The sequence below is a fragment of the Pelodiscus sinensis genome, chromosome 8 (assembly GCF_049634645.1).
Source record: "Pelodiscus sinensis isolate JC-2024 chromosome 8, ASM4963464v1, whole genome shotgun sequence".
Taxonomy (NCBI): domain Eukaryota; kingdom Metazoa; phylum Chordata; order Testudines; family Trionychidae; genus Pelodiscus; species Pelodiscus sinensis.
The window spans coordinates 31,750,147-31,765,546 of record NC_134718.1 but is presented as its reverse complement, the minus strand read 5'-3'; the positions used below and the strand labels follow the sequence as shown (position 1 = coordinate 31,765,546).

The window sequence follows — 15,400 nt, the reverse complement described above, 5'->3', positions numbered from 1 at the left end:
GAGGACTGTTTACTCTGACTCCTGTAACCCTCATTTCACAAGGAATAAGGGAAGTCGAAAGAAGAGTGCTTTTCCTTCGTCTTCCTGCTGTATAGACAGCACCAAAAGCCGAGTTAAGCTATTTCAACTTAAGCTACACAATTGACGTAGCTCAAGTTGTGTAGCTTAATTTGATTTTTGCCCTGCTGTGCAGACATGCCCTAACAATGCTAGAACAACAACCCTAAGGCTCAGTCTGGAGCACTGATAGCAGTTCAGGGTTATAAGAAAGAAAGGACTTTTTCCTAGGAAAGAGTAGCACTGATTATCAACCAGCACAGGAAGGAAATTTACCTCAGTAGGGTGGCAAGCTATTTGGTCCACGTGCCATAGCAATATCTGGATAGATGGACCCTGGAATGGAGAAACACCACTCAGATGAGAGAGACTGCTGTTGGGAAGCTAAGGCTGCAAAAGAAAGGAAAAAAAATAAAATAGCTTCAGCATATTTTCACAGCCCATTTGAGTTTTTGCTCCTGACAGTTAGTGTGGAGATGCTGGCAGTTCAGTGTGTGGCCTCAGGCCTGAAAGAGCAAGGTTACTGCAGGTGAGCCAGGTTCTAAATCAAGGTAAAACAGGAATCTCCAGGCTCCAGCAAGCATTTGGAGATCACCCCAGGGGGAGGAGGGGACAAAAACCTTTTTGTAATTGCAGTTCAGCAGCAAAGTTTCCTAATGGTGGATCCAGTTATAGAAACATATGTGGTTAATAAATGATGGACATCCTCATGACCCCATTATTGGAAGATTTACTGTTCTCAGGAGAGACTTTCCTGTCATCAAAATATATTTCCTTCAGTTCTTCCTGCAACAACTTGATTTCACAGGTTCTGGTTTATTGTTTCCAGTCAGTACCATAGAATCTTTTACCGAAGTGAAATGGTTTAATGTAACTGTGACTAAGAGCATCATTATGTCTTCATGGAAACATAGAGGGCAGTCTCCCTTGTGAAAGCAAGCCATAAAATGGGTTTGGAAGGGAAGAGATTAGGACTCTGTTCTTATATGGCATAACTGCAGTTTCCATATGTGTGGCCTTGACTGCCCTGGGTAAACAGAGATTTTCACTTGATGTTTTTGTAAAATGTATCAAAGGGACTTGGGATCCCTAGCCCAAGTGAAAAATGAAATTTCACATTAATGGTCACTAGTTAAGTGCAGAGTCTTCATTACTAATTCACAAAGTACATACTTTATAAATTATCTCTCAATTTCTAATGGTGTTCATGATAAAAGGTGCAGCAATACTGAGGTGTTTAAGATGCTTTTGAAAAAAATTGCCAGGTGTTTGATACTCTCTTTAATGTTCACAGTAGCCCACAATAGTTTTGGAGACTTGGAATAAGAACGTGCCAAGATTTTTAGAAGTGCACACATATTTTTACAAGTATCCTGACTCTCAAGCTTCCAAAATTCCCTGTGTTGGAACTCAGCTCCTGATATGTGCATGCAGACTGATATGTGCATCAATATGTTAGAAACACATTGGCATTTCTGAGGCATATACATTCTTGAAGAAAAATGCCTTTAAACTTTTATTCCTTGGTGGGTTTTTTTTGCCAGAGGTGAATACAACCCTTTTGAAATTTGTGCAGTGTATACCCACATTCTGCCTCTAACACTCATACGCCATTTAAAAATGCTCCTTTTTTTCATCCTAATAACAATTGCCCTTTCAAAAATGAAGCATCTTGGAGACTCTGTAGGGAGCCCCCTTTTAATATTCTTAAAATCCTTCATCATAGAACTCAAAAGCTGGCCATGGCATGCATGGTGACCATGAATCTTTGCAGGGAACCTCAGGTAAGTCTGCCCCTCATCTCACTATTTTTCTCTCTGTCCCAAGTTGTCATGACAACTTGCAGGATTGTCATTGCACTGCAGTACATGAGGCCTATCTGGCATTATATTGTATACTGGGGAGACAAATCAGGATAACACAGCTTCACAACATTATAGTTATTTATCCTATAGGGCTCCAGAAAAGGTGCTCAGCCTACTCTGTAGGGGTATGTCTAGATTACATGCCTTTGCTGACAGAGGCATGTAAAATAGGCTACCCGACATAGTCAACGAAGTGGGTATTTAAATATCCCCAGCTTCATTAAAATAAAAATGGCTGCCGCGCTGTGCCGGCTCAGCTGATTTTCGGCACAGCGCGCGAGTCAAGACACGGATCGATCAACAAGGGAAGCCTTTGTCGACCGCTCTCTTATACCTTGTGAAACAAGGTTTACAGGAGCGGTCAACAAAGGCTTCCCTTGTCGACCAATCTGTATCTTGACTTGCACGCTGTACCGACAGTCAGCTGAGCTGGCACAGTGTGGTGGCCATTTTAATTAAGTTGAAGCTATTTAAATTCCCACTTCATTAACTGTCGGGTAGCCTGTTTTACATGCCTCTGTCGGCAAAGGCATGTAATCTAGACATACCCTAGGGCTGTGTCTACATTGGCACCCCTTTCTGGAAAAGGGATGCTAATGAGACCAGTCGGAATTGCAAATGCCGCGGGGGATGTAAATATCCCCCGCGGCATTTGCATGAACATGGCTGCCGCTTTTTTCTGGGTCGGGGTTTTGCCGGAGAAAAGCGCCAGTCTAGCCGGGATCTTGCGGAAAATAAGCCCTTTTCCGGAAGATCCCTTATTCCTACTTGAAAGGGAATAAGGGATCTTCTGGAAAAGGGCTTATTTTCCGCAAGATCCCGTCTAGACTGGCGCTTTTCTCCAGCAAATCCCCGAGCCAGAAAAAAGCGGCAGCCATGTTCATGCAAATGCCGCGGGGGATATTTACATCCCCCATGGCATTTGCGATTCTGACTGGTCTCATTAGCATCCCTTTTCCGGAAAGAGGTGCCAATGTAGACACAGCCTAGGTGTGCTCTTCCCCAGAAATGCTTTTATTTTACTTGCCCTCTCTTTTGATTTTGCAAAAGTCTAGATGTCATTTACCTAAACCTTCAAACCATTTCAGTGACTCCCACTTTTTTTGCTGCAACCCCCAGACATTTTTGATAATACACTCAACTCTCTGTTCTAGTAGACAGCAAGCCTTTTTAATGGGCTTTGGAGAGGTAAATATGAAGACTACAAATGATGGGAAAAAGAAAGGGGAAAAGTGTGGGATCTGGATTATACCAGTATTTTAAGACAACTTGACAAAAATGTGATGTGCATTGTAGAGATTAAAATTGCTTTGTCCAGGATATGAATCTGGAATTCTCTGGGGAGCTTCTTTCCTGGCTTGCTTTGTCCCTGTAAGGACTTTTCTATGACACAGATGGGCTTCTCTTCTCAGAGCTAACATGCTTTTTGAACTTGCTGTGTGTGTCTGGGTGGAGGGAGGGTTTCTGATTTTTTTTCTTGCATCAGGGATGCTTCCCTCTTACCACTCATGGTGCAGCAGTAAATATTTTCCATTTTAATCTAATCACAGCTCTGCATGTCTGAGGGATGAGGTCATGCTCATTCAGGGAGAGACTGTCAGCAACTTCTCTGCAGTCCCTTGTGGGGGGCACTTCACTATCTCTGTAAAGGCAATAGGACCATTGACACCACACTCAATGCAGAACTTAAGAACAAACTAAAATTGTGTGGACTGCACCTTAATCAATCACATCAAGCTTCCTCCCATATTCTTTGTGTGTGTCTATATATATATATATGTAACGTCACATATGATGGCAATCCACTGAGCAACTTCAAACAGTCACATCCCAGAGAACATAAAATAACCTGCCAGAGACATGGCATCTTTTTCTATTTCCAAATTTTAAAAAAAATTCTGCCAAAATCTGCTTGCCCTGAAGTGCAGGATAGTCAATATTAAGCTTTGGAATAGTAAACAGGCTGAAACTCCATTATCTTTTACCACATCAGGTCTATAAGTGAGATATTTATATCCTTGGAAAGAGAAAGGTTTGCAGCTTTCCAGTGAGCAATTAAGCTCTTATTTCTAGCCCTGGTAGGTCCCAAGATATTGGATTTTAAAGTCACAATATTATGGGTAGACAAGCTATTTTAGGTGATGTGTGGTGATTTCTCACAATTTTAGTTGTAAATCTCCCTGAGGCCTACACAGCTGGACTCATGGTAACTTTTACTCAGACACATGAAGGCAAAAAGTAGCCCCTATTATTATTATTATTATTTAGAACTCCCTCCCATGTTACTAAAATAGCTCTTTGGTAATACGTGGCATGTACAGAATGCATTACAGTGGCACTTGTTTCGGATTTGCTCTACTTCACCACTTGTTACCATTTCAGATGTTCCAGACACAGGCCAAGTAAACCCTTATAGTGTATCACATGATCACATGGTGAATATAAGAGTCTCTCTGTGTATATAGGATATTATTTGATAGTTATATATTTATTCACAGCTTTGACTAAATACAAACGTAATCCTGAGAACAAGAAGCGTGCTTAAAATGAGCATGAACCAAGTGTCTGTACGTTTGTTACCAACACAAGCAGATTGCATCCACATTAGAAAGGGCTGCATGCTTTTTCACTTGGACAAATGAAAATTATGTAAATATTGAAAGGACCAAATAAACTGCTAAGGCAAATACAATGAACATGAGAAGACAGAGAAATTGAATCTGTTCTCTAATACTTAGTTCTGCTTTCCCTTGCCCACTCGGCACTGCAGATTTATGAGTTCTCCACTTCTTTGTCGCCAAGCACTGAAGCTACCCCCTCTAGATTAAGGATTTGAGAGAGATAGGAAGGGATTTTTCCTTTTGCAACAATCCTTTCATGTTACTATAGGTGTTTACAGCGGCTGTAAAAGCCCCTTAGCTGGAGGAGGGACATTTCCTGTCTGATGTAGGCACTGCAGAGGCCAGTCATAGATGGTGTTTCACACATGCCCCTTGCATGTCCCATGGTAGGAGGGATGCTGTAGCTATACTGTACTTTATGCAGCTACAGAAATTCTCAACTGCTATGCTGCAGACTAGCCCTTTGCCAGCCTGGAGGAGGGTATGTGGTTGTATGCCATAATTAGAGCAATTCCTGGTAGCTCCTTCTAAATTACACCACAGGGTACACTGGCCCCTGAAGTAACTCTGGTCTTAAAGTCAGCTTTGATCCCTTTCCCCACAGGCTGTACCTCCTGGAAGTGGAGGGAAGACTTCAGATGCAGATTAGTTGAAACTGGGAATATATCACTGCCACAGCCTGTTGACTAGACTGTACCTCTCAGCATTAGGAGAAGGCCTTGAAGAGACTAGGTGCTCTATAATTACCATTAGTATGGACTCTTAATTTTGTACAAGGAAGAAGCAATATGCAGGAGTCCAGGCCCAGTACTTGGTTCTGGAAGTCTTTCAGAAAAGTATCGGTCTCCAAGAGCTATAGAGATGTCACTGACATATCTGAGACAGAAGAGAAAGGGCTGTTCAGTCAAGAAATGTGAGCTCTGACCTAGCCCTGCTGTTAGAGCAGCAGAGGGTAATAAGTACCCCATGGGCTGGATGTAGTTCTCCAGGCTAGCCCCTGGCGGGCCACCATACTATTTATCTACCTGTGTGGTCACAGAAACAGCCACTTGCAGCTACTGTTGTCCGCAGTTCACTATTCTAGGCCAATGGGAGCTGCGGAAAGCAGTGTGGACTAGGACACCACTTTTTGCAACTCTGATTGGCTGCAAACAGTGATCCATAGCCAATGGGAGCTGCAAGCAGCTGTAGCTGCAGAATTGCTGGTAAATAAAATGTCAGGCAACTTGCCAGGGGTTAACCCTGGTGAACTGTGTCTGGCCTGCGGACTGCTTATTACCCACCCCTGTGTTAGAGAAAGTGGAAACCAAGGAAAAGAGAGATTTAAAAAAAAAAAAAAAAAAAAAAAAAAGGAAGAACAGCTCTTGTGCAAGAGGGCGGTTTTGTGCAAAAAGGAGCTGTTTACACTGCTTTTTTGTGCAAAAGCCTCTTGCTCAAAAACGGCTGCTCATTAGTTATGCAAATGAAGCATGGTGATATTCCACGCTGAGCTTCATTTGCATAAGCTTTTCCGCAAGAAGGCTACAGTGTAGACGTAGCGCTAGTACGAGGAATTCTCTGTGTGCCACAGTCAGATATATCAATACCTATAATCTACATCTACATCTCCCTTCATACAGACTGAATCAAAAGCACCTCACAAAAAGAGTTAGATGTTAGCAAAGCAGTGACTGGATAGGCAAATAGATCAGTTCTTTTGCACTTTACTTTTGCACTTTACTCTGTTGCAAACCAAATGGTGCCAATGCTTGCAAAGCTTCTATGATTTTTTCTGTAAAAGATCCATTGAACTCAATAGAGTTGCTCACAGGATTAAAATTAAGTGTGCTGCTGCATTAGGATCTTAAATCTCTCTTTGCATTTCTTTATTTTTTAATTAATGTTGCCATTTTTCTTTGGGCTCTCATTCAATTTTCAAGTATAATATAATGATTAATGCAAATGGCACCTGCACCAATAGATGGTGCTATCTCTTAGGCTATGTCTAGACTGCACTGTAAAATTGAAAAAAGATACGCGATTTGTGGTATGCCAAGTCCATATTTTTTTTTAATTTAATTTCGGAAGAGGCTATTTCACAATTTGGCACGTCTACACAGTGCCAAATTTCAAAATTAAGTGCTCTTTCAAGCCATCCCTTATTCCTTATAGAATGAGGTTTACAGGGATGGCGAAAGAGTGCATCCACTATTTTTATTTTTTTTCCGAAATAGCAGACGTGTTCCTTGGATGCAGTGTTGCTATTTTGGGATACTTCCAGTATCCTGAAATAGCAATGCAGTCTAGATGTACCCTTAGTGTTAAATTATATTGTTATGTTGTTGTATTTGATCTGGGGGAAAAGAGGGTTAGCAGGAAGTTCCACCTCTCTGTGTGTGCTGGAGACGGTTCTTGCAGTATTTCAATAAATCACTGTAATTGGATGAGTGTTACAATGTCACATCAGTAAAACTTCTTGGCTAAAACTATGAACTGGCAACCATGGGAAAGAAAGCAAAATACTTTTGTCCCAGGTGGGATGTCTGTTATGTGTTAAAGTGAGTAAGGGCATGATTTCCAAAGTGGATATCCAATTAGTGGCTATTTAATGAAATCTGGCTTCAAGAACTCAGGACATCAGTTCCGGATGAGGGATTTTCCTTGTTGGCCTTAGTTCATCTCTCTCCAGAGCTTCCTGACATAAAAGAAAAAGGAAAATGATTACCATTGCCTAGCTTCTGTATAGATGAAGACCCAAGGTCAGGGTGGAAACCAGAAATAGCTCATAAGACCCACTCCTTGAGCTTTCAGATGATCATCTAGGTCCATCCCCAGGGAGGTGTGGGGGCTTGGGACAACCCCCCCATCCGCTCAGGCTCCCTCTCACACTTACCTCTTCCTGCCCCTGCTCCATCTCCTTTGCAGCCCTGCTTTGCCCCTTCCCCAACTGACATGGCCCAGGGGATTTGTGGGAGTCTTGGCAGCAAGGGTTAGGCCTGCCCCTGTACTCACCAACAATGGTGGGAAGCTGAGCCACATGGCCACAGATTGCTCCACTGTCTCACACCTGCATCACTCTGCTTCCCGCCACCAGTGAGTGCATGGTGAGGGGGTTCCACCTCTTCCTCCAAGTCCTTTCTCCTGACGGGAGGTGGTTGGGTTGCTTTGCTTCCTGCTGCTGCCCCGAACCATTCAGTGGATGGGACGGTTCAGTGGACATCCTGTTTTCTCAATCCCCCATAGAATTATAGGAATGTAGGGCTGGAAGGGACCTCAAAGAGTCACTGAGTCCAACTGCTTGTGATGAGGCAGGACCAAATGAATCTAGACCATCTTGACAAGTGTTTGTCCAACCTGTTCTTAAAAACCTCCACTGATGGAGGTTTTAAAAAATCTTTAGGAGCCTATTCCAGAGTTTCCCTACCTGTATAGTTAGAAAGTTTCCCCCAATATCTAACTGCAATCTCCTTTGCTGCATATTAAACCTTTTGCTTCTTGTCCTGCCTTCAGTGTACATGAAGAACAATTGATCTCTGTCCTCTCTGCAACAGCCCTTAACACATTTGAAGATGTGTGTGGGGGGGAAGGAGGAGGACAGAACAATTTTCTTTTCTGTAGACTAAACATGGTGAATTTTTTTAACCTTTCTTTATAGGTCAGTTTTCTAAACCCTTTCTAAACTGTAAACTCGTTGTTCTCCTCTTGACTGTCTCCAATTTGTCCATATCTTTCCTAAAGTGTGGCATCTGGAAATGGACACAGTACTCCAGGGGAGGCCTCATCAGTTCTCATCTGATGATAACTTCTTGTATCTTACATGTGACATTAGGGTTAGTATATCCTAAAATACTGGCCTTTTTGCAACAGCATAACATTGTTGACTCATTCAATTTGTGATCCACTATAACTCTCAAATCCTTTTCATCAGTACAACCATGCCAGCAATTTTGTGGCTGCACATTTGTTTTTATTTTCCTAAGAGTAGTACTTTGTGTGACGGCACGTTGGGGATCCCCCGACCCTGCACCCCCATCTGCAGCCACACGTGACTCCCACCCAGCCAGCAGAGTAGAAGATTTTATTGCTTTTCAGAGACACATGGTAGCATAGGAGTGATGTTAGCACAGGAGCCAGGGTAGACAGCCTTATTCCTCTCAGGGGGAATGGGCTTAACCCCCTTCCTTGGTCTAAAACATCCTCACTCCTCCTAGCTCAGCCGAGACTGCCTCACCCCCACAGCCACTGCTCACTCGCCCCAGGCAGCCCTGTCTCCTCCATTGTCCTCCTTCCAGGTCCAAGGTGTTATCTGTTGTCTCCTGGACCTCAGGAGTATGTCTACACTACCACCCTAGTTCGAACTAGGGTGGTTATAATGTAGGCAACCGAAGTTGCAAATGAAGCCCGGGATTTAAATATCCCGGGCTTCATTTGCATCTTGCCGGGCGCCGCCATTTTTAAAGCCCCGGTAGTTCGGACTCCGTGCCCGCGGCTACACACAGCACGGAGTAGGTAGTTCGGATTAGCCTCTCTAATCCAAACTACTGGTACACCTCAAGTACCGGTAGTTCGGATTAGAGAGCCTAATCCGAACTACCTACTCCGTGCCGCGTGTAGCCGCGGGCACGGAGTCCGAACTACCGGGGCTTTAAAATGGTGGCGACCGGCAAGATGCAAATGAAGTCTGGGATATTTAAATCCCGGACTTCATTTGCATCTTCGGTTGCCTACATTAACCACCCTAGTTCGAACTAGGGTGGTAGTGTAGACATACCCCAGGAGAATAGTGATAGAAATGTAGCCTTGTTAGTCTGGTGTAGCTGAAACAAAAAACAGGGACTATGTAGCACTTTAAAGACTAACAAGATGGTTTATTAGGTGATGAGCTTTCGTGGGCCAGACCCACTTCCTCAGGAGGTGATAGATTACACATACTTCCCCAGTGAGTCACACCCTGCCTCCCCCTCCTCATGCAGCTCTTGGGTAAACTGAAGCATGCACACACCCCCACACAGTGTCACTACAGAGCAGCATAGGACAGTAGGATCACATATAACCCCATAAGACAAATGGTAAATGCAACACCAAAGTGAACACAGGATTACAAAAATAGACAGCACCCCCACTATGTCACACTTCGCATTTGCCTTTTATCAAATTTCATTTTGCTGATTTCTGACCCAATTCATCAAGGCCATTTTGAATTCTAGCCATGCCTTCCAAAATGCTTGCAGTCCTTCCCTGCATGGTGTCATCATCTGCATATTTTATAAGCATGCTCTCCTCTCTCACTATCCAAGTCAGTAATGAAAACAGTAAATAGTGCCACCCACCAAAAATGCCCTCCCAGTTTCACAGTGAAGTATTGATCATTACTCCTTGAGCAGAACTTTCAACCAGTTCTCTAGGCACCTCATAAATATTTCAGCTAGACCCCATTTCCCTACTTGGCTTATGAGAATATTGTGTGAGACTGCTTCCAAAGCTGTAATAAAACCAGACTATATTGTGTCTACTCTCTTCCTCTACCCGCTAGCCCAGTAGCCCTGCCATGGGATGGATGTGTCTGTAGCTGCCTAATAATGGCTGGCCAGCAGGCTCATAAGGTCCCTGCTTGTACATCTGAGGCGGATAACGAGCCCCAAAAGTGATTGGTTCTGCTGAAGTGAGACCTTGTACCGTGGGCTGCTCCAGTACCAGAGACCCACCAAGGCCGCTGTGTTTCAGGGCTGCAGAATGCCGGGCAGAGGGGCAGGGCTTCGCTCGCAGCCTGCTAACAGCCCGATCCCGCGGCTGGGGGCTCCCCAGGGTCTCCATCTGCGCTCTGCCTGCGAATGGCAGCTGGAGCGACGCTGAAAGCGCCACGTGCAAGGGACCTCCCCTTGGCGCCTCTCGGTGCCTCCCCCAGGAGAGGCCCTCGCTGCCTCCTCCCCACCTCCTGGACTCTGCGGCCGGCCTGACACTCACACGCCGGCGTCACTGCGCGGACCCCCCAGCTGGCACCAGCCTGCGTTGCACAGAGCGGCGGCTGCAGCCTGCCGGGCTCCCTCCCAGCCCGCGCCTCCTTCCTCCCCCTCCCTCCCTCCCTCCCCCGACTTTGCAGCGCTAGATCCATGGGGGCTTGTCCAACTCGTGCACAGTGCGGCGGGGAGCAGCAGGACCGGCTCCTGCTCCGCCTGCGTCTCTGCCTCTGACAGCCTGCGGCTCTCCGAGAGGAGGCGCGTTGCTAGCTCCGCCGGATCCCCTTGCGCTGCCCGGTTTCCAGGAGGAGCCGCAGGGAGCCGCGGGGAAGAAACTTTGGAGAGCTGCTTCCCTGTGCGCTCCTTTTCGGAGAGAACTGCCACCAGAAAACGCTTCGCCAGCACCAAATGGATTATCTCTGTGTCATGCTGTCTTGCTTGTTTCCTCTCAACTACTGCTTGGCTACAGTGAGGGCAGCCAAACCCGAAGGTAGGAGAGTTCCTTTCCCTCATGGCTCGAGTTGGTTTTTCCTTTTAACCTACAGCATCCAGACATCACTTAAATCAGCGAGGTCAGAAGGAGGAAGGGAGAGTCACATCAGCAATTCCAACAGGGCTGCAAGGGGCGAAAGAAGCGAGATAGGGGAAAACTAGTTTTAACATTAAGAGTGTAATTCCTTTACATTTCTCCTGGCTCCAGTGTGAATTTCTCTATCCGTCTGTCTGTTCATCCTTCCTTTAACTATTTTTAGACTTTCAGTTATTTGAACTGGTGGGAATTTAGCATTTTTCCATATGGCCAGAAAGTGCAGAATAATACTTTCTGTACATCAAAACTAAACAAAGCAAAAAACCTTTCCTAGGTCTTATTTACACTCTGAAGATGGGATAGGGGCAGGGAATGGAAATCAAAGACTCAAACGGAAATCATCACACTTACTGCAAGTGCGGAGCCTTCTGTCAGATTTGCAGAACAATTTTAGTGGGCATGTAAGGGTGCCTGGGAACAGTACAATTTGCATTCTGTCACCCACTCTCACTGAAAGCACAGGTTACCTTTTGGTGTCCCATGTTATTTTTGTTGGGCTAAATGTACATAGCGTGGGTGTGTGGTGTGTCAAATCTGTGTAATAACATGCCAATTAAAAAGATCCATTCCTATATTGGAGTTGAAAATCTTAGACTCATTGCATGCTTGTAATTTCTATTTGTCTGCATGTCTGGCTGGTTATTTTTTTCCTTCTCTGATTTAGGTGGTAGGAGTGTTTTAGGTTGGTAGGTGTGTTTGTTTTGTCAGGTGTATTTTTATGTAACTGGCTGGAACTGTGCTTTGTTGATTGTGATAGGTAATTGCAATAAGGTGGCATGTATGTTTTGGGAATCCATTGCAAACATTTTTTAAATTGACACTGATATATTTTTATTGTAAAGGGCTTCCTTATTTTTGAGAAGTAATGTTAGATGGAAACTGTACAGTCAATAGTTTGTATGCTTGTTGTTAGTGGGGTATGCAAAAGGCATAAGTGTATGTCAGAATGAGTTTATTCTGCTACATTTGATGTCCCTGCCGATTTAAAAATACAAAGTAGACACAGAATATTCAGGAGTTTATAGGAGGGGCAGAAAGTTTATTGGCTTGACCATATTTGTCTAATTTAACAAGAAAATCCAGTGTCAAAGCGGCTATGAAATTCCTGATGCATATGGGAATTAACATACAGCAAGCACTATGGGGTAAACACTTGTCATGATGACACATTCACAAAGGATTGCTCTTTGCTTTGAATGTATTGACATCTTTCTGTCTTTATTTCCACTAGAGCACCTCCTGTCTGGAAAGCTGAGTGAGTATGCTGTGATTGTGCCCTTCAGTACGGACTGCCAGGGACGGTTCCTCTCGCACATGATATCTAGCTCAGTGGTGGCAGGCAGTGGAGAAGCCAGCACTCCTTCCACCCCACCCTCTCCTCGGCACAGAGTGGCCCGCAGCACTCTGGATGAGCCACTGCACCACGACAGAGCTGGAAATCACTTGTTCTACTTCAATGTCACAGTCTTTGGGAAGGAACTGCATCTCCGACTGAAGCCCAACCGTCGACTTATGCCACCTGGAGCCTCTGCTGAATGGCAGGAAGATTTTCAAGAGCTATTCCGAGAGCCCCTCCAGCAGGAGTGTGTCTTTACCGGGGACATCTCAGACATGCCAGGTGCCACTGTGGCCATCAGCAATTGTGATGGACTGGTAAGCAGAAGGCAGTTCATCCTTTTTCAGGACAAATGTTTCCTCTTTCTCTTCTGCCTCGTTATTTAACCGTTGTTGTCTTTGTATGATTGATTATTTATTTTTGGCTTTGTATCGAAGCACCTCGCATCAGAACTTCCAGTACCTCTTTGCTGGCAACCTACGGAATGAGCAGAGAACTATAGCAAGTTTGGCAGTATTGTATCATTGTTAAAATTAAACCTTCCATCTAAAAATGTAACAGGAAGATGCTGGTTGCTTATTTGCAATGTTCTTCTCCTGCCCTGGAGATCCTGTTTGCTCCCAACATGTCCTCAGTGCTCCTCCTGCTGCCAAAAATACATGACCAGGTCTATAATGTGAGGTTATTTCTAGTACAGAAGGCTATGTCAAAGCCAAGGGGACATTTTCCCTGTATGTTAACCCCACTGGATCTTCTCTTTTAGCAAAGAGCAATGCCAGGCTTTCCTAGAAACTTTCTCCACTGTAGAATGTTGACGGCAGGAATCGTCTGGCCAACTCTGTGTGTGTCATTAGATTTTGAGTTGTAGTGCCCTGCGTGTGGTGCTCTTGAGAGATGAACTAGAGATCCAATTAGCTACGTTATCAGGTGGTAGGTTGATCACCTGCAGCATGCAACAGGCTGTCATTCATGAGCTCATTGCCACAGATTTACTTTCCTTGAGTTGACTTACACTGTATTGTCTATTATTTCCCTCAATAGGGTTCTGCCCTGAGAACAACTGTTTCCCCTGCCTTTCACTTCCATCTCTCACTGCCTATAGGTCCTCTTGTTTTTGCTTTCTTGCATCAATCTTCTGGCCAAGGAGCATAGGACCAGAGTCTCTTTAGAACCCATCAGCATTGTATAATTGGCTCAGAGGTCAATGTTGGTGTAACATGTCTGTTCTTCTATCTTTTGCCTAGAAGCAGGAGGTTTGTCAGACAGCCTTTCTTATTGTTGCCCTAGTCAGTGAAGCTGCAGGCACCTTTTCTGTTCGTATAACTTTAGACTCTTACAACATTAATATAATTATTATGTCTTACATTGAGATAATGCAAGTGTAAGACCTTGTAGTAGTTTACAAAATATAACTATCTTTGTGTATTTAAACAATGTAGAATCCACTCACCCCACCACTAGTTTGCATCCTGGAATGGAGGAGGTTTGCTGTCTTGGTTCAGGAAGTTTCACAGCCTGATGTAAATTGCACATTAAATATTTTCTTTGAGCTTTGTTTTTGTTTTTGGTTAACTTTTAATTTTATTGAATGAGCCTTTTCAAAAAGGACTGCTTACATAGTATTCTCCATTCTTGTTATTTAAATATATATGATGCTTCCGCATACTATTCTACTATTCTTTTCCTAGATGAAGTATGCTTTGGCTAGGAAATCCACTACAGCTCCAGTGCTTGTCCCAGGAGTGTTTGCATTGTATGATTGCTGCTTCCCAACTCTGGCTATAGTACTGGGTGAGAGCATTCCTGGATCCAACTGCATGCTATGACTAAGAAGGGATTTCTCTGAGCTTGGGGGCAGGAAAGCATGTTTTGTTACCTTAGTCTGCTCCATCTGTGCTGCCAGGCCCAAAAAGTGGTCCCTTATAAAGTAACCTGATTGATATTCATTCTCTTTATAGCAAACTCGGCCACCTCAGCATTCATCCTGCTTTCCAGATTGCTGATAAATGCATTATATTTGAACCATGCAAGTCCTGATTCTGTTCCCTGGGGCAGCCTAAGAGTACAGTTTCCACACTCAGAATGGGGCACTTATTTTACTTGGAGCTTTCTGTCTTTTAACCAAAACAGGTCTTTTTGCTTTCTTCTTGTGGAGGTGGTGATGATCATCACAAATGCTTTTCGTATTGCACCAACAGTATATGCTAGGCACTTTACAGACATAGCTCCTGATCTTTCAGTTAGTAAAGTAATACAATGGTGAGGCCTCAGTTCTGAAATGAGTTCTTAGCAGGCTCATGATGAGACCACCTACTTGGAGCCCATTGTAGGATCAAGGGCTAGGTTGAAGACTTCCCAGTCTAGGGGCCTGATTCTGAGAAGGGCACACACTGGAGCATTGATCCCTAAATGACTGATTGTTTTAATAATCTTTTGTGAGGAGCTTCATTTACAAAAATGTGAAAATCTCAATGCTTTGTACTCGTTGGTTCCCTTTTAGACACTATCCTGTTAACTCCTCTGAAAACTCCTAATGGGTTGTAGCAGTGTGACTTGGTCTTTTGGCTTTATGATTTTATTTTCAAGGAATTTCAGTTTCGTGCTGTTGAAATGAGGTTAAGTGATCTACAGAATTCCTGAGATCACACTGAGCACCTTTAGAAAAACCGTTATTAGATTGCTGCACTCCTTTCTTCTGGCAAACTATGGTAACTTTTTTCGCTGATAACATACATGTTTTGGTAGTAGCTCAGCTATTTCAAGACTTTAATCAAACTGAAAGGTGAACAGCATTTAGTATTGCAAATTTATTGCTGCAGTGTTTAAAGTTTTGAGTTATTTCACCACTTCTTTATACCCTTGGCATCCAAATGATATTCCCACAGGCTTCCTAATTTTGATACACTTGGAAAATTTCTTATGACATATTACATCTTCAGATTTTATCTGACTCCATTTATTCCTTATCCACATGCCAATACTTGTTATTTTCTCAT

The 15,400-nt window shown here is 43.9% G+C and overlaps 1 protein-coding gene across 1 annotated transcript in view; it reads left to right on the top strand.

Annotated features, from left to right (window-relative positions):
• Positions 1 to 9,264: 9,264 nt before the first annotated feature.
• ADAMTS14 (ADAM metallopeptidase with thrombospondin type 1 motif 14) overlaps positions 9,265 to 15,400 on the top strand; it is a 145,209-nt gene continuing 139,073 nt past the window's right edge. Inside the window, exons 1-2 of the mRNA XM_075934971.1 lie at positions 9,265 to 10,969; positions 12,300 to 12,721. Coding sequence (XP_075791086.1) covers positions 10,888 to 10,969; positions 12,300 to 12,721 — 504 coding nt within the window. The 5' untranslated portion in view covers positions 9,265 to 10,887. The remainder of the gene's footprint in view (positions 10,970 to 12,299; positions 12,722 to 15,400) is intronic.